We start from the raw sequence: 23,077 nt of genomic DNA, 5'->3' as shown, positions 1-23,077 counted from the left end.
ATGATGCTGAATGCAGGAAGGTCACAGGCCAGTGGGTGGAAAGTCTTATGGATCCAGTGGCAGTGGAAACATCTCAACACTGGAAGGGGTCTCCACATGGCTCCTCCAGCTCCAGGGTTCTAGTGTAGCTTGATGTGTCTTGTCATCAGGAATATCTCACAGGGAGTGGGTGTGTGTCCCGCCTCCAGCAAGCTATTTATCTCCTTAGCACCTCAAAATGAGGTCATCAAGCTGCGATCTGATTGACAGGCTAAACTCCATCGCTCCACACTTAATAGTTTCAAGTTAACAGTGATTATGTAACTACCACACACCATCCCTTGTCAACTTCTCATTTTCTTTCTTTTTTTTGAAATAATTTTATTGGGGGATCATACAGCTCTTACCACTATACAACAATACATTCATTGTGTCAAGCACATTTGTACATTTGTTGCCATCATCATTTTCAAAACATTTGCTTTCCACTGGAGCTCTTGGTATAAGCTGCTTATTTCCCACCCCACCCCCCACCCTCCCTCCATCATAAACCCTTGATAATTTACAAATTTTTTTTCATGTCTTACACTGAAAAATGTCTCCCTTCACCTACTTTTCTGTTTCAATCTTCCAGGGAGGGGGTTATATGTAGATCATAGTGTTTGGTTCCCCCCTTTCTCCCCCTACCTTCCCCTTCCCCTCCTGGTATCACTACTCACATTATTGGTCCGGAGGGGTTTATTTGTCCTGGTTTCCATGAGTTTACAGCTCTTATCTGTACCAGGGTACATGCTCTGGTCTAGTAGGATTTGTAAGTTGGAATTGGGATCATCATAATGGGGTAGAGGAAGCATTAAAGAATTAGAGGAAAGTTGTATGTTTCATTGGTGCTATACTGCACCCTGACTGGCTCGTCTCTTCCTTGAGACTCTTCTGTAAGGGGATGTCCAATTGTCTACAGATGGGTCTCAGGTCTCCACACTGCACTCCCCCTCATTCACACTGATAAGGTTTATTGTTCTGAGTCTTTGATGCCTGACACCTGATCCCATCAACACCTCATGACCTCACACAGGCTGGTGTGCTTCTTCCAGGTAGACTTTGTTGCTTTTCAACTAGATGGCCGCTTGTTTGTCTTCAGGCCTTAAGACCCCAGACACAATATCTTTTGATAGCCAGGCACCATCAGCTTTCTTCACCACATTTGCTTATGCACCCATTTTGTCTTCAGTGATTATGTGGGGAAGGTGAGCATCATGGAATGCCAGGCTATTGGAACAAAGTGTTCTTGCATTGAGGGAGTACTTGAGTAGAAGCCCAATGTCTGCCTGCTACTTTGATACTTAACCTATAAATATATGTATGTAGATCTATTTCCCTATCATTATATTATAAATATATTTACATATATACATGCCTGTCTTTAGACCTCTATAAATGCCCTTTGCTTCCTAGTTCTTTCCTCTATTTCCTTTTACTTTCCTCTTGCCCCACTATCATATTCAGCCTTCATTTGGGTTTCAGTGATTCCTCTCGGTTACAATGGCCTTGGTCAAGCCCTTCCAGGCCTACTACACCCTCCTTGCCATCGGTTTTGGATCATTTGTTGTTCCCTTGTCCCTGGGTTTGTTAACAACCACTTCCTTTCCCTGCCTACCCTCTATTATCTCCCCCTGGAACCGTCCGTAGGTCCTGTTGTTTTCTCCTCTGGATTGTTTATCCTGCATATCTGATCTAGATAGACATTCCGAAACAATAATAAGCACAAAAACAAGGCAGAGCAAAACAACAAAAGAAAACCATAACACCCCCCAAAAAAGTTGTCAACTTGACACTTTCACACAACTCTTTAGCCAGATATATTTTTTAAGCAAAGCAATAATAAATTCTTATTTGTACCTAACAGTAGGAAACTAGAATGTATACAATTCAATATGTGCTAAAGCTGCATTTAAACGTAATATTCTATAAGTGAACACCACAATGATATTCTATGCCTAACAATTGCAATTAAGTAACACCTACACCTTAATCCTATATTCCTAGGAATATATTCCCCCACCTATGCAAGTTTGTAAGCCAACCACTTCATGCCTTTATCCCCCTATTTTGGGTATCCAATTTCTATACAGCCCACTTATATCAACCCAGTGCTCTGAGGAGACAATCATATTCTTTGACGTGAGGAATCTTCATTCCAGTTGGAACCTTGTGATGTCCGCCTCCATAAGCAAAGACAAGCCAGGACAGACCATCCATAAAGTCAGCAGCAGTATGCACCAGTTCATAGGCTCAAAAATCATCTCTTCCTCTGGTCGGGTTCTGGTTAACTCAATGTGGGCTGCCTCACTTAGCCTCAGCAGGGTGTCCACTGACAAGCTTGTCTTTACACCATGGGCCCCTTCACAAATTCTCAACAACCCCCACCCCCGTGGGCTAGGTCATGAACTTCAGACCAGTCAACCCGGACTAACATAGGCTGCTAAGTGAAAAGTTGGTGGTTTGAATCGCACAGTGACTCTGTGAAGATTGCAGCCAAGCAAACCTGATGGGGCAGTTGCACTGTCAACTCAACCAGTCTGAGCTCACCAGGAACTCAATGGCACCCACTAACAGTAACAGCAGTGGCAAAACATATACTGGGGACAGGGATACATTTGGAATCCAGCATCCTGACATTTGTGTTTGATACAGGACGTTAATGTTTTGGCATTCTTGTTTGTCTTAGGCATATAAATAGACTATTTATGGATTGTCATGTTGGTGCCTATTTTGCATTGAATTGTGTTCCTAAGAAAGATATGCTAACGTTCTTACCCTAGTCCCTGTGAATGTGACCTTGATTGCACCAGGAATCCTCTTCTGAAGATTCCGTCAGTAAAGCTAATGAGGTGATCCCAGAACACGGTGTGTTTAAATCCCTTCTGAATGGTGTCTTTACAAGAGCAGAACAGACAGAGACAGTCATGCCGGGGGAGACCCTGATGGAGAAAATGCACTTTAATATGAAGCAACTCCAAGCAACAATTCCGCTCCCTGCATAAGAAAGGCCACAAGGAGAGACAAGAAAGGCCCCTCCATGGACGCCAGAGAGAGCATGCCCCTGACGACAGCCTGATTTTGAATGCCTCCAGAACTGTGAAAAAAAATATTTTTCTACTATTCTAATTCACCCAGGTTGAGATAGTTTGTTACAGAAGCCTTTGAGAACTAAGGAGTTCTGTATTTTTTTTTCCGGTAAAAACCTGCTCTCTCAGCAGAGTGAAACAAAGCAAACGCTTCCTCCCAGTTCAATTACAAGGGCATCTCTGCGAGTCCTTCTCGCGGTGGGCCTTGCTGTGACATCACCTTTTCTAACACGGTGATTAGAAAACAGTATTTTAAATGACTTCTTGTTTGCTCGATTTTGGTAGACTGGAACGTTATGAAAGCGGTTCCTAAATGGACTTGCAGGCAATTCGGTATCTATGAGTCACCAGAACCCCTTTAGTGAGGAGCACAAGTGATTTGCTGTGGGTGCTTGTGAGGAGCTGTTGAGCCGGATGTGACCCAGCAGATCAGACCCCTGCGGGGTCCTTTGCCACCTTCACAACCTTCATTAGGGTTGAGCCCCTTACTAGAACCACCGGTCAGTCCGTCTCAGTGAGGCTCTTCCTCTTTTACATTGATCCTCTACTTCACCAAGCACGAGGACCTGGCCCAGGAAGTGGCATCTCCTGAATGACAGGTCAGGTGCCTCTTTTGCGGAAATACTGTAGGTATTTAGATTTTCTAGGTCCTTGACCCCAGGACTCCTTACTAATGTTCAGAGGTCCACGGGAACCCTGGCCATGGCTCAGCTTGTGCGGATTGTTACAGATCTGTGTCACTTCCCTTCAAAGTGCGTTTCATTCATCTTAACTCGACAGCAGCTGCAACAGTTCCTGTAACAACATCTTGCTATTCCACTTATCGTCGCTGCAAAACAGTCTCACCTGAGCGGTGTTAAAACAATCATCATTTATCACTCTCAATCTTGGTAGTTGATTGGCATCCACTAAGTTTTTTTCTTTCCTGCTGTGATTCCTTGTATAAGAGCAGTCAGCTAGTGCCTGAGTTTAGGGTCTCTGGGAGTACAGTGGGCTACTTGTTGGTCTACCAGCCCCAAGTTCAGCACTTTGAAATTATCAGCTCTTCAAAGGAAGAGAAAGGAGATTCTCTACTCCTGTAGAGAGTTGCAATCTCAGAAACCCAGAAGGGAAGGCCCTATCAAAGAGAAACAATACTTTCCTGAATATTGCAAACCTATACATGGAATGTTTCGCTCCTTTCACATAAAAAAACAAGCTCACTGCCAGCCAGTCGTTCCTGGTTTATGGCGACCTCCTGTGGGTTTCAGAGACTATAACTCTTTACAGGAGTAGAAAGTTCCGTCTTTCCCCCACAGAGCTACTGGTGGTTTCAAACTCTGGACCATGAAGATGGAAGCCGAACTCGTAACCACTAAACCACCAGGACTCCTACAATGCTCCTCTAAGCAGATGCAATCACCAATGAAGTGAGTTTGATTTGTGGCAGCCACCTTTGGTATGGTCTCAGAGCCTCCTCATCTACCTGCCTGGCTGTGGACTGGGACGTCAGCAGGGCTGTTGGCAAAAGCATCTTGATGCAGCATCAGTCAGGGGTCCTCACTCCATGGCACCTGAGAGCCGAAGATTAACAACCCAAAAGGGGGACCTGTGGAGGCTGTGTCACCTCTTATGCTTCAGACTCAAGAGTTAGGGATTAGAAGCAAGTCGATTAGAAGCAAGTCACTCAGGCAGCGCTATATTCAAGATGAGGAGAATTTTATTGTATCTTTTCATAGGAACTATGTTCAAGAAGGTGCAGATATGTACTTATTTTTATATTTTCTCAGGGCAATATATATCACTTTCTGTGTGTCTGCAGTTTTAACCACTTCGTTTGTGAACAATTCAGTGATGTGAAGTGTATTCCTCAGCTTCTATGTATTTAAAATAACACCTAAAGGAGTAATAATACCTGTCTCATACATTGGCTTTTAGATTATGTGAATTACACTCCAACCATGTAAATATGTGAAATAAAAGTTTCATAGAAAAGCCCCATTATCTTTTCATTCTGTTTTTCGCCCCCCACGAACTTTTTGAAGCCCCTTTGTATGTGAAGCTTCTAACAAAATTCTTGACATACTGTAAACACTGAGCCAATTGTAGCTAGTGTTTTCATTAAAACCAAGCCCTGGTGGTGCTGTGGTGAAAGTCCTTGGCTGTTAGCCAAAGGGCTCGAGTTTTTAACCTACCAGCTTGTGGGAGAAAGGAGAAACAGATGGCTTCTCTGCAGAACGAGAGCAGTGGGGTCGAGAGAGGCAGGTGCTGCTCGGCCCTTCGGGTCGCCATGAGTCGGGATTGACTGTAGGCAGTGGTGCTTCCTTTTCATCAGTAGCATCATCATCATCGTCATCATGAGCAGCAGCGGTATCAGTTGTGTAGGAGGCATATTGTCGTTGGGAAAGTGTTTTTGTCTTTGAGACAATGCCACTGGCTTTGCCTGGCCTTTCCGAACTCTGCATACTGAGATAGGGGATGACATAAGCTTTTATGATTTCATCTGCTTAGAGAAGCAACACCTTGACTTTATAGAAGTTCCATATTCAGGGAAGTAGTGTTTCTCCGCTGCAAATAATCTTACAATACCTTCGGACCTACTACGCACAGTAAGAACTTGACTCAGATAGTGATTTGTGATTTTTCCCTAGGAATTGAATTAAACACTTTTTTTCGAGTTGTCTTTTTTTTAAAGGACAATTCATTAAATAGAATACATATATTGAAGATGAAACACATGTCATTTTAATGGTGTTTGTGGGGAAGGCACATGCTGAAGGCCTGAAGCACAGGGAGGGACAGGCTGCTGTGATGCTCTGGGCTCGCACACGTCCTAGAGGAAAGGCAGGCAGATGCAAAGCAAAACAAACCTGCTGCCATGGAGTGATGCTGAAGGCAGTGAGCTGGCAATCTGATGTCTCAATCATTAGTGTGGAAGGAAACAAAGCTTCAGGATTCTCTAGGTCCAATCTACCACAGTGAGCAGTACTGTGGTACTACCTGGTGCTGTCTTGTGGGGATTGGTCTCAATGGAAGACTCCTATCATCCCTTGACTTCTGTGGTGGTGCTTTTAGTGACCACCTTATCAGGTCTGACTTGTAGGGATCCATTGGCAACTGAACCAAATGCCTGGTCCGGTGCCATCTACACAAACTTCAGTATGTACGAGTTCATTGTGGCAGCCCATGTGAATCTCGAGTGCCTTCAAACCTAGTGGGTTCCTCCTCCAGTAGGATATCAAATAATAATCTGCAGTGATCCAAAAGATTTTGTGGGTTAAATTTTGGAAGTAGATCACCAGGCTTTTCTTCCTAACTTGTCTTAGTCTGAAAGCAATAATGAAACCTGGGTGAAAAGAGTGTTTTGTGAAATACTAGTAGTACAGCATTCAGCATCATACAGGTATGGATATAAGGCAACCTGGCAGGCAGATTGGTGGCAGCTATCTTATGTGTCAATTATCTTTTTCATCATCATTATCCCTGCCTTCCTCCCTAGTGAGAGTGCCAACACCTTACTGTGTTTAGCCTTACATAGATTGCCAAGAGTTTTCCCAAGCTTAATTCCATTTTGATATTCCTAGCCATTGGACTGCGCACTGCACTGTCGGTGGTGCAAACCCCTCAGGATAAAAGTTGAGTTTATCTGCTCCCATAAAGAGTTAACCTTGGACATTGCACATTGTGTCATGAGGAGGAGGAGCTAGCCTGGCAGCAATGGACTGTAGGATTTTGAAGCACTCACTGAGGTTGGCAACAGAGGTAACATTGCTGTCTGTCATTCCCAAGGGATGCAGCTTGAGAGAGGTTAACCCATAAGCTATGGCTCAATGGTGCCAGTGCTTGAACTGAAGCCCACGTCTCATGATTACTCACCCTGTACTCCTCAATCACACATTTCAGGGGCATGGCACTGGATATGAGAGCTGTCTTTCCGGAGGCCACATGCCTGTGTGCCGTTCTCTCTCATCAGTATGGTGATAGAACTGATACATCCAATGTGCTCCTTTCTTCTGAGGGCACCACAGTCAATTCCTAATTCCTAATCTTTTCTTTGGGAAGGTTTTCTTTGGGGCACCAAATGTCACCGACATTGTGGTCCTTGTGGTGGGTTTCCCGTGAGAAGGGAACACCGACAGAGAAGTTCCCTACACTGTCATTGTGCTAACATCAATCTGCCAAGGAAGTATAGAATTCACTCACTGCCATCAAGTTTGAGGGAGAAAGATGAGGTTTCCTACTCTAGTCTAGAGTTACAGTCTCAGAAGCTCCCAGGAGACAGTTCCCCCTTTTCCTCTTGGGTCACGAGGAGTCATCATGGCCCTGATGGCGGTGAGTCTGGTTTGGAATCTCATAAGAGTCGCTCACTGGGCCTTCCTCTCACACGATTGTTGGTGGGTTCCTGCTTCCATCCATTTGGTCAACGGCTGAACCCTTACCCATTGCACCACCCAAACTCCTATTTTGGAGACTTACAAAACTGCCATTAGCAGTGTGGTTTTTAAAAACCATTTAGTTGTCAGCTAGCCGGTTCTGAGTAAGTAGAAAACGTATGAAGTGTTTAAGGGAAGTTCATGTTCTCTATTCCGTTAAGGTTATATCTGCAACGAGATGTTTGATTAGGATTGGTCAGTATCTACTGAAATGACAGGTGTGTCTTGACAGGTGACCTTCTCTAAACCACACTCAGGCTTCCCAAGGGCTGGGTAGGGAAGGCTCTGTCAAGCATCTTGGGTAGTGTTTTTGTCCTGGTAGACTAGAGAAACAAATACACTAATATGTGTATAAGAAAGAGCTTTATATACAAGAGCAATTGAATATTGAGAAAACAGCCCAGCCCAATCCAGATCAAGTCCATAAATCTAATATTAACCCATATGTCTCTTACCAACCTATAGATTCCTCTTCAGACCCACCAAGTACATGCAATGATGCCAAATGCAGGATGATCCCAGGCCAGTGGGTTGAAAGTCTTGTGTATCCAGTGGTGGTAGAAGCATCTCAATGCGGGCGTGAGTATCCACAGGGCTCTTCTACCTCCTGGGCTCTGCATCAGAGTAGCTCCATCAAGCTTGTCACCAGTAATGTCTTGCAGGGAGAGAGCATATGTCCCACCTCCAGCGAGTTATTTATCTCCTTAGCACTTCCAAATGAGGTCATCAAGCTGTGACCCATTGACAGGCTAAACTCCACCACTTCACTCTTAAGTCTCAAATTGACAACAGATAATGTAACTCCCACAGGTAGCTCAACTAGATTAAAGATACAATGAGTGCTCTGAGAGAGGATGGGGAAAGGTCATGGAAAAAACATTTTGAGAGAATTTCTGCCACTCTGGGAGTCCCTGCTCTCTTTTTCTAGGGGAGTTTGGCATATATTATCCGTCACTGGGAATCCAGAGAGTGTCATAAAATGGTGTTTATTTCACGGGGGAAGTAATGGGAGAGGTCACAGAGAACCAGTGCCTGACCCATGCATAAGGAAGCTAATGGGACATTAGTGGGACATCCAGTGGGATTCCTCCACAGAAAGCTTGTGGGCTATTGGCAACTGAAGTGAGGTGAGATCATGAGAGTCTTCTAGCACCAGAAGGAGGATCTCTAGGTGGTATAAATGGCTAATGCTCATGGGTAGTGAACGGACAGAGGTTTGAGTTTATACCTAGAGATGTTTGGAAGAAAGGTCTGAAAACCTACCTCCAATTAATCAGTTGCTAAAAACCCCATGGAGCACAACTTTACTATGACATGCATGAGCTGCCATGAATTACAATCAACTCCATGGCCACTGACCACACTAGGACCAGCCTGCTCTGCTGGGGCAAGTGATGTCATCCAGGACACTGGTGTAGCTCACATGAGAGAGTCAGTGTGGGAACACCCAGAGCAGGATTTCAGAAACTCTAATGTGCACACCAACCACTTATCTGTACTATTGAAATTCAGGTTTGGGTTCAGTAGATCTGGGGAGGCTGGTGAGGAGACCGAGAGTCTGTCTTTCTAAATGGTTGGTGACATTGCTGCTCGAACTTGAACCAAGAGTCCCATGGAGTTTCCCAACTTAGGGGACACAAGGGAACCAGTGGATGGGGATATTCTTTCTTCTGTCCATGACACAGGAAAGAGTCACAAGCAGTAGTGTGACTACGAATGTACCTATCAGCTCAGGGTTGTGGTATAAGCAGGGAGCGTCCAAAGAGCGCATTAAACCTCTTTCTAAGTAAAAGAATTTTCTTCAGCTGCCAAGCCCACCAAGAGACCGCTGCTTGTACCATGTGTTAATCTGAAGTAGAGGGAAGTCACCCAGAAAAGAAAGCGCTCTCTTACCCCTTATCTCTCCTCCTCTTCACCCTTACTTTAACAGCTTGTATATATCATGGGATGTTGAGAAAGAGATGGGCTTGTGGCTGTTGCATCTCGTAGTTGATAGAAGGTCTTTAATCTGGAGCACTATCTGAGCCCAGGAAGAAAAAGAAAATGACTTTGGTATTTATATCTAAGAATTTCCTAACATATAGTATGGTAGACATTGGCTTATATCTCACCAAGTATGTCCTTTCAGCCATAGAATGGGAGCGTAGTGGTTAACTTCCTTTCTTCTTTGGTTCAATCACGTGGTCAAATTCTGTCCAATGGGATGTGGACAGAAGTGAATTCCAAGACACCCTATGCATTCCTTTCACATGCTGTTGCCAACTTTCTTATCTGCTGTTGAGATAGCGGTGTTATGCCAACATGACTGGGCTAGAATTCTCAGTGGTCTGGCAGTTAAGACCTATAATTCCCTATGATATGGTCAGACACAGTGTAATCACTTCCATTATGGGATCTGCTATAAACACTCAATTGCTTTAAGAATATTAGGAGGAGGGGAAAATGTAATACCTTTACTCAGATCACAGTCCTGATTCAATCAATCCAATGGAAGTTTCCTTGGTGATATGTTCTGCTTCCAATATAAGTAGACACTGTGGAAAAGCTTGCTTATTTATTGCTGGATCTGGATCCTCCGTGTGGTTCAATGCCCTTTTATTCTTTGACTTTTAGCCAATGGCCTGCCATATTGCCTGCCAATTCTGGGAATTATTAGCAGCCTGACATCTGACCTACCAACCTTGTTTATTTCATTTTTGTAGCCATAAGTTTGTCATCTTTCTGCCTTTATTGAGTTCATCAGCCCCTTAGCAAATCAAGTCAGAAGCCCTGTGATCTAATATCTGACCCGCAGACTTGGAACTTTCCTGGGCTTAGGCTTGCCTGTTTCTCCAATTTTATGTCATTTTCTTGATATAATTCTCTCTCTCTCTCTCTCTCTCTCTCTCTCACTGGTTTTGCTTCTCTGGAGAACCCAATCTTAAGACACCTGGCTAAATAAGTGGTATTCCAAATATCTAGAATCACAAACTGGAAGTTTCTTCCAAGGTCTCTGGATAATAGTTTACAGTGAATATGCATAGGACTGTGATTTAAGTGAGAGAAGTAAAATATAAATACATGTGTATTGTGTTGAGCCACTAGATTCCTAAGCTTGTTGTTGCTTAGGATTTTCTTTAGATTTTAGAAGCTAGTTGTGACATGAGGAAAATGTGTCATAAACAGAGGTATAGAGCTGGAGACTCAAGACAATAAGAGACCTGTTCCCTGTTACCCAGTGGTAGATGTCAGGAATAAAATTTGAAGACACAACCAATTGTAACCTTAATGAGCTTCTCCCCTGCACTCCCCTGTCACTACAGGCAAACATTTGGCTTTTAAATATTCCAGACACCAACTTTGCCAGCTTTGTAGGGTTTATCTTTCCTCTGAGACTGTAAGTGTACCTAGTGGTAAAGTAGACACATATTGATAATGAGACGTGCCACCTCTAATTTCTGTCTTTGGCACTCTTTAAGATGCGAGAGCCTTGCAATGTGGATTTCCTGTGGCCTATTTTTTTCTTGCTAAGGAGCATTTCTTGATTTCTAAAACATAAAATGTCATCCTTTTATAAAAATTTCTAAACCCAAGTCAATGACAGAAATGTTTAATAATTCTCTAGCTGCAATATGCAGCGAAAATTTTTTAAAGAACTATTCCTCCCCCAAATACACATATCTTTATAATTTATACTGTCACTATGAATGGGAATGGACTGATGGGAAGTGAGCTTTTGCCTTATAATATTAAAAAATGATTAAATAATGACATATTATTTTAAATATTGTTTAGTTCAACAATGTTTTGTTTGTATTGTGAATGCATTATAATATACTATACTGCGATATAATGTATTGTTAATGATATTGATTAACAATAACAATAAAGGCCCAGTTGAGTGGAAATGTTCTTCAGGATACACAGAAAGCCAATTTGTTGGAATTAATAGATCCCCCAGTTCACCAGAGAAACTTCCTTCACGATGCAACTGAAGTTAGATACTTTTTAATTGTTTTAGATCATGGACCTTCAAGCCTTTTGTTTATTGAAATCTTAAAACATTCAAACCTCAATTTGAATTTGGTTTCACTCCATGTTTCTTTACAGCTTTAATCCTCTTTTGGAGACTATCAATAGTTTCATTCTTTTCTATTTTCTTTAGAATTTAGAAGCTAGTGGTGACATGAGGAAAATGTGATCTGAGCAAGCTTGCTGGCCTTCCTTTGAGGTGGCACATGCTCGCTGGGGCTCTAGGGAAAGGCAAGCTAGCGGGTATAGCAGGGTGTCTGTCAATGACTAATTCAAAGAAAAGGAAAGACACAGTTGATACATTGCTATTGTTAAACGATATTTGAAATGAATGCATAGACTTATTCACCTTTGATATTTCTAGTATATGAGAACACATCAAAAATTCCATTTGCCATTGTAAAGAGGTGGTAAACTACATAAAATTCGAATTGTACTCCTCTGATGTCAAAACATAAGAATATGATATTTAAAGTATAAATGCACATTTTTGAAAATCTGAGAACTTAGAACAGGTGAGACAGGCAGCTAATAAGACCGACTCTTTGGGGAGAAAAAAAAATTACCTTTAAAGTTCTACAAAGCAGCCTGGGTTTTATAGGAACTTACTGAAACCACAATAATGGAACATTCCAGGGGGCTGCACTGCTTAGGTAAAGTGAAAAAACTACAAAGGTAATTCTTTCTCAGCTATAACTCAGCATGTCATATACCTTAGCTGTCTAATGGGAATCATTGTTACACACATGAGCACTTTGTAGGCTTGAACAATTTTTTTTGTAATAGAATTTGCTTTTTAAAGTCACTTATTCTGAATGAGATGTAAAGAAAGTAGAATTGAGTAGAATATATATATGTCTATATATAAAATTTTAAAGTAATGCTACCTTTTGGAGAAACATATGAGCACAATAGTGAAATTAAATTTCCATAATGAATCTCTATATAATTTATCTTCAGAATGTGGATTTTTATGTGTAGCTAAAAATAATGTGATAAATGAATTACTGGATACTAAACTTTCACTTAGAATATAGTTTGCTTTTCTGACTTAGCTATCTTGAAAATATTTTACATTGCAAGATTTTGCCAATAAGAACTAAAATAAGACTTAGTTCCGTTCATTTCTTAACCCAAAGTAAGCATTTCAAGATTTGAAAAGTATATGGGAGGACAGAGTATTAAACCAGTGGGTGAACTGTCCCTCATTATAGAAGTGTGATTATTTGCAAGCCTCGTGTCCTTTATGGTATGAGTTGAGTTTGGCGTTTGGCTTGAATCTGACAGTAATAGAACTTTGACAGAAGCTTATTCGTTCCTTTGGACTTTGGAACTGAGAATAAGGGGGGTGTCCCAAAAGGTCATGGAAAAATTTCATTATCTTTCAATATCACTTATTTCAGCACCTTTTTGACGCTTCTTTGTATATTTTTCTGTTGCAGTTGTGCCCTGTTCGCTTGTGGGGTCCATTAACATATCCAAGATTTTAATTGGCTGCTGTGTTTATTGTGTCGATTTATGTGAGCAAGGTTCTGCTAAATTAGATACTGTTCCTGTTGAATGGTAATTCCACATCTCTCCACCCCAGAAAATACATTTTAAATCATTTTAAGCCACTATAAATACGTTGATAGTAGTTTACAGTGATCCTTCCTAAAAAAAAAAAAAATTAATGTCTTAGAATCGGACCATATTTGAGCATAGGGTAACAATTCATACTAATTATATTGCAAAACATAAGGATGGAGGCCCGATGGTTTCTAATTCATACCTTATGTTCTAATGGTGATTAAAATGGGATTACTAAATGTTTTGCATGCGTACGGGGTTGTTGAAATCTTTAGTGAACTAGCATTCCAGTACTTCATTGTGCTGGGTACTGTTTGTTTTCTTGGCGGCAGAAATATTAGAGAGCAGCTTGGAGGACCTTTCTCACCCAGGCAGCTGGGGTTCTAGCTTGTATCCTTGGGGTTATCCCGGCGAATACAGCTGCCATAGAAACGAAGACTTCTAAGTGTCTGCTGATTTTCTTACCATGAAGGTCGAACAGGGAGACTAAGAGTCCTTATGTGGTGAAGAAGACCTGTTTGAAACATCTCACCACAATGGCATCAACAAACTATTAAATAGAAAAGAATAGTTCACCGGTTAATATCTAAATGATTTGGTCTCATGACTACTCCACATGTGCTACAGCAGAACTGATAGACAATTTTCAATGACCATGGTTTGGTTTTGCTTTTGTCTCCCTTTTTTTAAAACATAGATCGCTAGTCCTTTCTACCGAGGTACCTCAGGGTGAACTTAAGTTCTAACCTTTCAGTTACACCTCGGTGCCGGCATCCATTCATCAGTTGTGAATTTGGAGGTTTCTTGGTTTACCACCCAGAGTCTCTTAGACACAAAGCATTAAGTAACCAGGAGATTGTTTTAAAATTTTTACAAGGATGGGCTCCTAGCTCCTAGAGGTCAATGAAGGTTCCATGAAGTGGTGATTACTAGAGGGGGGAGGGGTGGTGGTGGGGGGAGGTGTATTGGATTATAAATTGGGCTTCTAATCACCAGGTCAGCAGTTGGAAATCACCAGCCACTCTTCAGGAAAAAGATGAAGTATTCTATTGCCGTAAAAAGTTACTTCCTCACAAATCCAAAGGGGCAGTTTGGATTTGTCCTATAGGATCTCTATGAGTTGGCTTTGGCTCGATGGCTGTGAGAGTTGGTTGCTCAGGACACCTCTCTTGCTCAAACTGTTCTATCCAACTGACAACTATTCATTAAAATAAAACAAACCCAAAAAACAAAAAAAACCCCTCAAAACTCAAATTCAATGCTGACTCATAGTGACCCTACAGGACAGGATAGAAGTGCTCATGGGAGATTCTGAGACCAGTACTCTTTACAGGAGTGGAGAGTGGCTGGTGGTTTGGATCTGTGAGCCTTGAAGATTGTAGCTCATTGTGTAGCCACTATGCCATCACGACTTTCAAACCTTGAAAAGTAAGCCTGGGTTTATATAACAGATAGTGGTATAGTTGGGACTGTTATGTGGTGTGAAGGCCTATACCGTCTGCAAGTATTTCCTTTCAGAGTATTTCATGAAAATTTCATACACATGGGTCCCCCCAAAAGGAAACTTGCTGTTTTTAATGATTTATTTTGGTATAATAAAGTAGAATGTCCTATTATCAAAGTTAAAGTAGCATGGGCTGGGTGATCATAAATATGTGAATTTAATTAAGAATCTGAGCTTCCAATTTCATATCAGTAAAATGAGGTTGAGGGTGACAAGTTTTAGGAGGAAGCACATTTTAGGACCAATATGTGAAAAGAAGGTAGGACAGCTGACGCCCACACACAGCAAGTTACAAGGGGTCACAACCAACAGTGTGAAGGAGCACGCAATGCGACAACAACATCTGGAGGCAGTGCGGCTGGACTGGGGACGACAAGAGGGTATTCACTACAAAACTTTCCGAATTAGTGCCTCTGAGTATTGGAAACACATTTTCACAAGGTACAAAGCATTAACAGTTCCCTTTTTACTTTGGTATAAATGAATATATTGTGGGAGGGAAAGGAAGTTCAAAATTCTCGTCCAGTGGCTACAATATGTAAGGACATGGCCAAGGGAGCCATGGGTCAATGGAAAGTTTTCTTCTGTCTCCTCTTGACTGGCGATAAAATCAAAACAAACCCAACACAGTTGCCCTCGAGCCTCAGTTCTGACTCACAGGGACTTCATGTGTGTCAAAACAGAACTGTGAACCATAAGACTTTCGATGGCTGGTTTTTAAAAAATAGAGAGCCAAGCCCATCTTCCAAGGTGTGTCTAGGTAGTCTCCAAACTGCCCACTTTTGATATTACAGCTGAGCACCCCATGGAAACGGCAGCAAAGAAGACAGGAGAGTGAGAGAGTGAGACTTCGCTCTTGTCAAGCTAGAGGGAGGGCAGAAAAGATTGTGTTGTGATTTTAGATGATACGTAGAGCAGTTGTCAATTTACCACTAGAGTGTGAAGCTCTCTCAATGCTGTGAAGAAGGCGCTAACTATGAAGGGTGTCTTGGTGAGGTCAATGCATTGCCCCTATTTACCTGATTAGAAAGCAAGAGTGATCACAGGTAGACATTACATACAACAACAAGAACAACAACAACAACAACAAATGAAACAATACAATAGAGGAAAATTGTTGTACCCTTTTATTGGCAAATTAACTTAAAGGCTGGTATGAAGAAAAAGTTCCGAGTAGCAAGACACAATGCTCTGGAGACCAGGAATGCCTGGCAGCCCTCTGGAGTTGCACATCAATAGACAGGCCATCTCATTGCAGGAGGGTTGAGGGTATACAGCGGGGGAATCATGCAGTGCGATTCCAGGAGGACAATCGCCTGGTGATGCAACCGTTATTGCTCAAACCAGTAAATCTCAGCTTACTTATTTGTATTGTTTATAGCTTTGAATGAACATGATCCTTTTACACAGTCAGCTATGAATTTGAATCCATACACATCTAACCTGAGCGCCTCACACAGTCCTGGAACCTATGCTGAAGTCCAGAAACGAAAGCTAATTACGGAGTTCACAATCCACATATCCAGAACACAGAGCATAGGAAGAAGTGTCTCCACTACGTCCGCGGAGGGGATTTAAAGCACTGGACACGAGCCACACTGTTGCGAGGGCGGACACTGACAAAGCTAAAGCAACAACGCAGCTTGGAGATTGTTAGGTACCTTCGGTAAGGGAGAAAAAGAAAAAGGAAAGGAAGAAAGGGAGAAAAAGGATGTGGAGAAAAAAATCTAGAAGTGATTCTCTTTTTTAAAACCTGTATTTTGAAGAGAGCACCACCGAATGCATAAAGTTATAAAATACAGTCATCAACATGTAAATAATATCAGATTTGGAATTCCAATATAACACCAACACCTACCAAGAAACAAAATATATGTACTGCATCATGTAATAAAACCATTGGAAGTACACTAAAGAGATTGCAGAGTTCTATAAAAACAGCTGTCTAAGGTGCACACAAATCGCTCTTTCCCCTCACGTTCCATTGACCTCTCTGGTCTCATGCACGCTGAGAGGCCTTTTCTCTGACTACCTCTGGGTAGCCCAGTCCTATAGACACCAAGCCTGGAAAGCAGAGTATATCATCACAAAATGGTTAAGGAAGAACACACACACGCTTACACACACAGGGAACCGTGAACATTTAACTTCAGTGTCATGTGCTTTTTGTGTGTCAATGCATGGAGGGAGAATCCAGCACGTATCCCACGGCAGTCTGCTGTTGGTGCAGCCTGGGATTACTAGGCAGTTTTGTTTTTGTTTTCTGAGTCTGCAATTCAGGCCACATCAAATGGTGGTGTCCCAGAGCTCGGAAGGCAGCCTGCTGCAGGAGGCCCCTTCGGGCTTCTTCAGAAGAGTGGGCTTTTTGCAAGGAGGCGGGGGAGGGGCCCTGGGCTCAGTGTGGTGCAGGATGTGCTGCCAGTCTTCTCTTTCCTCACACAGCTTTCGCCTCCAGTCCAGGAGTTCCTGCAGGGCCACACTTTCATTCTCGGAAAGCCTCAGCTGATGGATTACCTGGTGCAGGAGAGAGAAAGGGGGGGTGGGGAAGAGTGACATCGAATATTGTGAATGAACTTGATATGTGGTAGCAATACTTGGATGGAAAGGGGGCTGGGCTGTGGTTTTTACTATAAAGTCTTCTGGTATTCCTGTCTGTGAAAATTACGTAAAGCTAGTTTGGCTGTTAATTGCCAAATTAAAATTACTGCGACAAAATACTTAGGAAGGGGGTTGTGTTAGTCTGGGTACTTTAGAGAAACAAATCCTCAGAAACTCATGTATAAGAGAGAGTTTTAAATAAAGGTTAAGTGTGCATCAAGAAAACATCCCAACCCAGTGCTGGCCAAGCCCACAAGTCCAACATTAACCCATATGTCCAACACCAATCCACAAAGTCCTCCTCCATCTCACAAAACACACTAGGATGCCGACTACTGGAGGAAAGCTGAATCAGTGAATGTGTAAGCATCTCAGCTCTGGCCAGGGGTCTCCACCCGGGTGCTCCAGCACCCAGAGCTGCATCGGGGTAGGTCCATGCGGCTTCTCCTTGGGGATGTCTTGCAAGAAGTAAGCCCTGCCAGCTGAAGCAGGGAATTATTGGCCAAGGCAACTGCACCCTGGTCCGACCATCAGAAAGCAAAAGACCTGAGAACTCAAAAGGCGAAACTCACAGGGCAATGTATCCCTCCGCCCTTCAACTAACCCCACATGTGTTTATCGGCCAGGTTGGCACAATAAACTAACTACCTCGGGTACACTGGTGAACATGAGTTAATCTGAGGATCCTCCCCATGGCAGCCCCATGCACCTAAGCTTTCAAGCTTCCTTTTAAAGACTTTCTTTTTATTGTGAATAAAGTGAAGGTTTATAGATGAGATCACCTACTTTCCATTCAGATAGGCTTTATTTCAATGGAGTGTAATCCCATTCATCTACCTCTATCCTACATCCCCCCTGTGCTTCCTGATCCATTCCTTGTCACTTTCCTCACCTGAGCAATTTTGTCCTGGGGGCAAAGTTTCCCTTTGCAATTTAAATGATTGATTAACACCGGGGTGAATTAAATTCCCAAACTGAAGAGTAATTAAGGGCCATATAGTCTTGAGGGTCCTACCAGTCTGTTTGACCAGTAAGCTGAGTTTCTTTCCTGATTTGGAGTGACATTTCCCATTTCCTCCCACAGTCCTCCTAATGAGGTGTTTTTCAGAATAATTGGTCGTGGTAGCCGGACACCATCCAGTTCTATTGGTCTCAGGTTGTTGGCTTGGTTCATTAGTCCATTGGATGAATGATTTCCATGAGTCTGTAGATTTGCATCCCTCTTCTTTCTTCTGGGTTGGAGAGACCAACAGTTGCACATGGAATGTCTGTTCAGGTGCTTCTAGGAGCCCGTCGTTATTCACCAACATAGGATTTTAAACATTTACTCTGTAACTCTGTTAGGTCCATTGAACTTGCTCTTCTGTTAAGCTAGGGTTCGGATCTCCCAGGTGCAGTGACTCATTCCATTAAGGTGTTTGTTTATGTCTGAGATGTTTTTATTACTTGGCCCTTTATAGGTTCTACCACATTCCTGGGCATATTTGCGGCAAAGGCAAATACACATATACAAAGATTCTCTGTCATATCTGTATATATTCATCAATCCCACACTTGTCTCACCTGCACAACCTTGTAAGCATCTACTTAAAGACCACCATGATTGCAGGATTGTGTCTAGAACAACATTTGCCTCCATCGATCAAGGCTGATATTTTTGCAATTAGATCACCAGACATTTCTTCCAAGGCACCATTGGGTGGTTTTGAGCTGCTCTTTTGGATAATAGTTGAGTGGGAATTGTTTATACCACCCAGACGTGTGATGCACTATGAGATTATACAATCAAATGTCTGTTTCTCTCTTGCCTTCTTGATATGTATACATTCTCACCATTTCCTGTTTTTTGCATTTATCACAAGTTTGATTCTGCTTGTAACAGATATATAGATTTATTTCAATGTCTTAAGCTTCACTATATTCTAGGAAGTGCTCTTCCATCCAAGCACATAGTTACTAATCAAACCTCATTTGAGGCAACATGACTCTACTCCTAGACCCAGTACATTAACCCCAGGTTTGGACACCTTCCCCAAGAAAGTCTATGCAGAGAATTGCAATAGAGTACCATACCAAAGCAGAAACTGCTTCCAAGAGTTAGCTGCTGCAAATGGCAGGCACCAAACAAACAAATAGAAAACAAAACAACATCAAAACCACTAGCTCAGTTAAGGTAGGCTAACTGGTTGACATTACCTCCAACCTAGTTGATGGTATCTTGTCTCAAGCTTTATTTTATGATAGTGTTAGCTAGACAGAGCTGGGGCAAGAGAAAAGTGATTGGCAATGGAAGGAAAGTCTAGCATAAAACAGAGGCAGGGGCACCTTTCCCCATAGCCTCTCAGCACAAAGGAAGGTGAAGGGCAGATACCACACATTTGTCAGTCAATGGAAGAGACAGAAATAGTGAAAGGCTATGGGCAGAGAAATACAGAATGTTCACACTACTCCCACACTAGTTGAATGGACCCTTGGTTTTGAGCCTGGCAAGAACCCCACATGAACTCTGCAGTGCATGGACCTGGAAAGGGAAGGGATGCTGTGGAAAAGCAGCCAACGAGAGGGGAACTGCTTCAATGCCAGCCAGTCGTGGAAGGTTGACCATTTGCTGATTTAAAAACATAACCATCCCACAACGCCCCCAGATGATTACTTCCCGTTGTTTTAGGTAGTGCCATATCCCTTTCCACAGTGATTACGCCTGTTTACAAACCCACTAGCAGTGTATGAGAGTTCTAATCTCTCTGCATCCTCTCCAGCATTTGTTTTCTGTTTCACACTGAAGTCCCTCCTTCATAAATAAACTGATTCCACTCAAACATTTCCTGTCACTCTGTTCTGAAGGCTGGCCCTCATCTAAAGTGCTTTCTTGTGGGTGGGACAAGAGTCAAGAGGAGAGGCCTGAGACCTTGAGCCTCCTCTCAGAAACAGTACTGATTCCGCTTCACAGCGATCCCATGGGCAACAGAACAAATCCTGCTGGGTCCTGGGCCATCTGTATCATGTTCTTCCGTGTGAGCCCGTGGATGCAGGCACTTTGTCAATCCATCTTGGAAAAGGTCTGCCTCTGTTTCGCTGCCCTGCTATGTTACCAAGCATGATGTCCTTCTCCAGGGACTGGTTTCTCCTGACAATATGTCCACAGTAAGGAAGATGAACTCTTACCATTCTTGCCTCTGAGGAGCATTTTGGCTGTACTTCTTCCAAGACAGATTTGATTGTAACAGTAGTAAAGCTAACAGTGATGGAACCATTCCCCTTTGTGATCTCTCTTAGACCTTGAGCTGCCAAACACGGGGGATATACAGGTTTGGGCAGTAGAGCATCAGAATATGCAACTGGCTCCTTCTTCTTGCTTTTGTCGACTACGTTTAGGTCTGTTCTATCCAGCCAAAAGCAGCTAGAAATTAACAGCATGACAGGACAAGGGATGTTCTATGCACCCCTTTCCAGCAGTAGCTAGTAATCTGTGACAACTGAACTCTGCAGGACTCAAGTTTTATTTTTCCTATCAATCCAAAAGTCATTTGGTGAGAAAGGAAGTATGACTCAAATTTAGAAGGTGAATTGTGGAAATTACTGGGAGAATTCAGAGGGGATGTGATGGTTACTCCCATCTCAAACCCTCTACTCTTTTCTCCAGTGCCACTCCCGCCTGTATCGTAGTACTTTCATTGAAAGCGAGGGACAGTTAAACAAAGTAGGTTGAAAATGGTTTTAGCCCTTGTATTGAGACCACTCACAGCAAGTTTAGTTAGTGTTCTAGGTTGGGGCAGGGGAGGTGGGCAGAACAAAAACAGACTATAGCATAGAATAAAGCCACAAGCAGACATATAGTTATGGTGTTAAATGGCAGAGCCATGCTGCTCAAGCCCATATTCAAAGATAATTTTCACTCACTATTGTCAAATTGATGCCTACCCATCACAACCTCATGTGGGCTAGAGTAGAACTGTGCTCCACAGTGTTTCCCTTGGCTATGATTCTCTGAACCGGATCACCAAGACTTTCTTCCGAAGAGCCTCTCAAAACCGAACTCCCTGCCATTGATGCCAACTCATAACGATCCTATAGGATAGGGTAGAATGGCCTCTGTGGGTTTCTGAGATTGGAACACGTTATGGGAGTAGAAAGTCTCATCTTTCTCCTGCAGAGAGTGACTGGTGGTTTTGAACAGTTTGCCTTGCTGATCGCAACCACTTCACAACCAGGGTTCCTGAAGTGCCTCTGGGTAGGTGCAGGCCACCAAACTTGCCTTAAGCTTTGGTGCCCCCTAAGGAACCTTTATCCAGGGTGCATAACTAGATCTCGAGAGTTGGTATTGGTATAAGGAATGCCCCAAATTAACTTTTTACATGATCAGATTTAAAAAAAATTTAAACAGAAATATACTAAGTCTGGAAAGTTGAATTGTGATCGCTCCTATATCAATGGCCAAATGACAATAAAGAGCTGTGTGTCAAAGCTGAAACAGTATGACCTCATCAACAGGTTCTGTTTGTTTGTGTCTAATTTCTAAGATAACGTGTGAATGATACTGGAAATAAATTCTTCAGATAGGAGTTAGCTTGTCCCCACTGTCAGGGAAGCTGGGCAGCGAGCCATCAAAGTGGAATGGGGAATGTGCATGCTAAACATGCGTCTAAGTATTTTCTAAGCAGTGTTCACATTCAGTCGTGGACGTATGTGAAGAACTTATGGAGCAGGCACTGCATTTTACAGATAAAGACATCGAGGCACAGAAAAAACCAAAACAACCCTCTGCCATCAGGTCGATTCTGACTCACTGGCCCAGAGTCACATGCAAAACGGCAAAGGTGGGATTTTAGTGGAGACATTCTGACTCCACAGAGTCTGTGCTCCTTACTGCTCCCGTACATCGCTTATCGTTTATCTCACAATGGTAGCCTGATAGGGTCCAATAGGTGAGCACAGAAAAGGTCAGGATCCCATATCTCAGATTCCTGCTCTTCTTTGTCTAAATGGACGTCAGTGGTTGCTACATTTTCCCTCCATTCATATGTCCTATTGCATGTTGGTGGATATTGCATTTAGCTTAAGTCTATAGATGAAGAACATTTGTAGAGGGGATGCTTGGTATAAAGTCAAAACCTAGTTGCTATCTGTGAAAATGACTATAATTATATTTAATCTGATGAGAGAACATCTCATTGATATGATTATGTCTCCATCATATCAGCTATTTTTCCTACAACTTCCTTGAGATGCCCTTTCTTCTGTAATGCAGCTTTGTGTTTACATATTTAGAAAATAAAACAAAGAAAGTCTATTTCTGGCTAGGAAGTGTAAAGTCAAGGTAGTGACTGAACCCATTGTGAAAACTAGATATGATGCATGATTTGCAAAGCTTATATTTTTTCAGCATTAGGATGTGTGTGCATGTGGGTAGAGGCCTGGTGAGACCTACTATAATTCAACCCAGTTCCAAGCCATCTTAATTCTGGATTGGATTGCATGATGAGCTCTTTCCCTAGCTTTCTAGTGGGTAGTAGAAGAACCTTTGCAGGTGAAAATTCATCTACTTTATAGGCCAATAGTTTCTACATAATGTTTAGAACTCAGTCAGAAATTACTATACTCTACCTGTGAAGAGATAAGAACATATTACCAATAATCAAGAAGGTAACAAAGTCACAGATGATCCAGATATTAGAGTTAACAGATAACAATTTTGCAATAACTACAATGAAATGTTTAACAGACTAGAAGATCGCTTTGTCTTGCTATGCCTTGTCTTTTGAGTGCATATTATTATCTCTGCATATTATTATCCAGCAGATAGGCTGGATGAACAGTCTGGAGGAGAAAAAAATGGGACCGATGGTTCCAGGGGGACATGGGAGAGGGAGAGGCGG

At 42.5% G+C, this 23,077-nt stretch overlaps 1 protein-coding gene across 1 annotated transcript in view; it reads right to left on the bottom strand.

The window, feature by feature from the left end:
* Positions 1 to 15,712: 15,712 nt before the first annotated feature.
* MYO16 (myosin XVI) overlaps positions 15,713 to 23,077 on the bottom strand; it is a 580,058-nt gene continuing 572,693 nt past the window's right edge. Inside the window, exon 34 of the mRNA XM_004704405.2 lies at positions 15,713 to 17,117. Coding sequence (XP_004704462.1) covers positions 16,890 to 17,117 — 228 coding nt within the window. The 3' untranslated portion in view covers positions 15,713 to 16,889. The remainder of the gene's footprint in view (positions 17,118 to 23,077) is intronic.

The sequence above is a fragment of the Echinops telfairi genome, unplaced genomic scaffold (assembly GCF_000313985.2).
Source record: "Echinops telfairi isolate 266 unplaced genomic scaffold, ASM31398v2 ScPeMD7_7467;HRSCAF=8505_1, whole genome shotgun sequence".
NCBI lineage: Eukaryota > Metazoa > Chordata > Mammalia > Afrosoricida > Tenrecidae > Echinops > Echinops telfairi.
This window is presented reverse-complemented; position numbering and strand designations above follow the sequence as displayed.